Below are 3838 nucleotides of genomic sequence, written 5' to 3' on the forward strand. Positions count from 1 at the left end.
AATTGATCGGTCGCTGATGCTGGGATCATTACCAAGAAACAAGGTAGTCGTATAAGATAAAATAGTCAAAAGAACTTTCCATCTACACAGTGTACATACCCGTGGTGACGATTGCAGACTTGATCATAGCAGGCGACCAGTCAGGGTGAACCGACTTAAGAAGTGCGGTAACTGCAGAGACATGTGGGCATGCCATTGATGTACCATCCATTAACACATAGAAGCCGCGCATAGCTGCCAAGATGCCGACGCCTGGTGCAGTTATGTCGGGCTGTTCAAACATCCATAGAGATACAATTCTTAATTCCCGAGAGAATAGAAGCTTAAAAGCACCGCAAGTACAACTATCTTTTCTGTGAGATATGAATTTCACATATGGAGTACCTTGAGTATGCCTGGGAATAGAGGACTCGGGCCTCTGGACGAGAATGAAGCAACCCTTGGCGACAACACCCCGTCTCCGACAACGGTCATGGCAGGTGACACCTTCACGATTGGACTCCTATCATGACAGACGACGTGCACAAATTAGTTTTGGAAGAAAGAAAACATATCCCCCTCTTTCAGGCAACGCGACATGTTCTTACTCTGTGATCGCCAAGTATGATTCAATTCTCTGTGCAATTTCGTAGTCTACTACAATACAGGGCATGCCGCCCTTGCATATCGGCAGGAGGTTCGTGGTGTACTGCGCAAAGATGAGGCCCTTGGCTCCGGCACCCACAGTACGATTGATGGTGAGGGACAGCTCTACTCGAGGCAGCACGCTGGGCGCCAGCCTTGGTGCGTAGCACAGGACGATCTTGCCGGTCACGTTGTTTGACGCTAACCACTCCGCGGTGCAGCTGCGCAAAAGTTTTAAATTGAATATGGTTTGATAAATTGTGGAACTAATAACAATCTAACTTGTGGACCGAGTGCGTTATGCCGCTACCTTCCCGCGTGAACAAGCTCCTTGAAGCCGTCGCTGTTCAGAGTTGAGTTGTAGTAAAGAGATTGTCCCTGTGTTTAAGAACAAAGGCAAATCAGAGAGTATGTTTTTCTTTTTCAGGAAAGGTAAACGATAACCTATACGACTATGTTTCAGCGCACGCCAGTTCAACACCTGACGTATCATGTTAGACTATGTAAAACATAAATGATTTCTCGACAAAAATGGAGTAAAACTAGACGATTATGGTCAGTCAACTGTGTGTTATGTCAACCAAAAAAGTAAAAAACAATTTGTTATTTAATCTGTACCTAGCATATGCAATGATGTAATCTTTATCGACTTTTCTCTAGCTGGGATGTTTCTATCCTTTGAGAGTGGACCTTTTCTTTTTGAATAGACATATATTTGGTAATGCATTTTTCCTATATTTTTTAACAAAACAGAAATATTAGAACAGGTAACTATTTGCAGATCCATCATTTGTATGTACATACCACAAGCTTTTCTTTGTTTCCGAGAGATATGAGGGTTGGGAAGGCCCGGTCCATCGTGCTAGCTGCCACTGTCGTCACCCATGGCATGACATTCGTCACCGTTTGTGGTGCCGGACCATCATTCCCGGCAGAGAAGACAACTGAGATCCCTCTCAAGACTGCATGAAGTGTCCCGGGGAACTCGTGACCGGCACCCCGTCCCAGTGAGAGCGACAGGACATCCACGCCATCTTGTATGGCATCGTCAATGGCTGCGAGGATGTCCGCGTCACTGGCTGCCGTGTTCGGGCCCCATAACACCTTGTAAATTGCTAGCCGTGCACGCGGTGCCCCGCCACGTGCCATGCCGGTGGCTAGGCCGCCATAACTCACACCTTGCACTTCTCCTCCGGCAATCGTCGAGGCAACATGAGTTCCATGGCCGTTGAAATCCCGAGGCGACATGTACTCACCCTTGAGGTGCATGGCGTCAATTCCCTCAGAGTACCACCGTGCGCCGATGATCTTTCTATTGCAACTCGATGCATTGAACGCTGTTCCGGTCTGGCATATGCCTTTCCACCGTGCCGGCACAGGGCCGTATCTGTTGTCGTCAAAGCTTTGTGATTCAGGCCATATGCCTGCAACAAAAACATGCACGGAGTCAACCGGTCCATTTCTAATGCCTGGCTTGGGTTTCAACAACTTCTGGATTTAAACTAGAAATTTGATTACAAACCTGAATCGATCACCCCGACAATGATATCTTCACCGTAATTCGCTTTTCGTAGGAGGTCAGTTTGTTGTGGTGATTTGTTGTGCCCAAGGCCAAGGAAGTCCCAGCTCCGAGTTGTGTGCGCCATGTGGTAGGTGTTAGGTTTCACACTTATAACTTCAGGAAAGTCTACATTTGCAACATCCAATGTGAATTAGTTTTCTTTCAATTGTGCCAACAACATATGAAGACAGCAAATTCTTATCACTCACTTGCCAAAGTCCTTGCTTGGGTTTTGGTGAGCATTGCCGCGAACCCAGAGAATCCGTGCTTGTAACTGTAAACCATCGACTTCAAGGATTCATCCTTGCTGTTGCAGACAAGACATAATATTAGCAATCAGTTCTGTTGCATGGTACTAATATGGTTTACTAGCTAGCTAGTACCTCCCAAGTACGGAGGTTAGTATGTCATGGTGCCACGCGGTCACAACAGATGGATCGTCATGTTTCTTCTCCCCCATGTACACTATGTAGAGCTGAAATTAATATGCCAAAAAGGCCAAAAAAAAACAATTTCAGTACAAGCCGAAGTTAAAGTCTTGCGAACAAGGAGGAACCATAACTTACTTTGCTCGACGCATTCGCCGAAAGAGGCAGCAGTGTGACCAGTAGCAGAGCACAACAAGAGAAAGCTATCCTCGAACCCATGTCTGATCTCCAGAAGAGTGTTATGTTCTTCTCTGCTGTCGCGTGTATGTATATATAGCATCTCATCGGAGCCAGGTGCTATCCATGGGGTCCAAGAAGAAAGAACAGTTCAAAAGAACATTGCGTGTTTCTAGGTGACACACGTGATCGAGGAAAAAATAGGACTAGACGACCATGTCGTGTCTACCACCATTAAACAACTTGAAACAGACCGGGTATAGATATTCAAGTTTCTGATATAGTCTTAATAATGATGACAAGAGGTCGACTTCCAAAACAAGCAGCTTCGTTTAATCAGTGGGCATAAAAACAACCATGGGGGTGCAAGAACCGTTCAAACAAGGATATGTTTGCATTGTCGGCGTTAGGTGGTACACGTACGTGAGAAAGAAATAGTAGACCACGGTCTGGATAGGAAGCACCGTGCTCATCGGGCATCCAGGCCGCGTCCATATCATGACACCAGCGCTTTGCTGGGTCTTTCAGAAAAAAAACTTTAGTAAAGTTGATAAAGGTGAAGGCAATTTAGAAACAAAAATTTGACCCTTTGAAGCATTCCACGCGTAAAGATTTGTTTGGCCGGTTCGTTTCTCAAATAGCTAAATTCTTTTTTTTCGAAGAACCACTTTGTTTGACACGAGAAAATCTTAAGGCGCTCCGGATGAAGGGAAGAGGGGGAGTTTGATTTTCTCTCATGCGCCGGGGAAAAGAAAAGTATGCGGGCGTGCCAGTGTACATAGTACAAAAAAAATGGTATGAGAAGCAAGTATTTCATTAATCTCATCGGATAAACAAAATTACAAGATCCCATAATAAAGGAATGCGCTCCGTGGCCTACTGTAACGCCCCGGATTCGATGCGCCAGGTGTCCGCCAGTTATTCGCCGCCCCTGCCATGTCATCTGCTTGCGTGTTGTATTTTTCCATGTCATCATCTACATTTCATCCGCATGTTTTCCAAAACTTGCATTTGTTTGGGTTCTCCCGGTTCTCTCCGTTGCCCGTTC

General features: G+C 45.8%; 1 protein-coding gene across 1 annotated transcript; it reads right to left on the reverse strand.

Moving 5' to 3' along the window:
• Positions 1-32: 32 nt before the first annotated feature.
• LOC123065114 (subtilisin-like protease SBT3.9) lies at positions 33-2982 on the reverse strand. Its single transcript, XM_044488473.1, has 9 exons — positions 2752-2982; positions 2569-2660; positions 2395-2492; positions 2147-2311; positions 1429-2048; positions 935-1002; positions 588-845; positions 385-502; positions 33-271 (listed from the first exon to the last, which is right to left on the reverse strand). Exons 1-9 carry the CDS (start codon positions 2896-2898, stop codon positions 83-85), a joined length of 1755 nt encoding a protein of 584 aa, XP_044344408.1. The 5' UTR covers positions 2899-2982; the 3' UTR covers positions 33-82.
• Positions 2983-3838: the final 856 nt, after the last annotated feature.

Source organism: Triticum aestivum, chromosome 3B (genome assembly GCF_018294505.1).
Source record: "Triticum aestivum cultivar Chinese Spring chromosome 3B, IWGSC CS RefSeq v2.1, whole genome shotgun sequence".
NCBI classification, from domain to species: Eukaryota; Viridiplantae; Streptophyta; class Magnoliopsida; order Poales; family Poaceae; genus Triticum; species Triticum aestivum.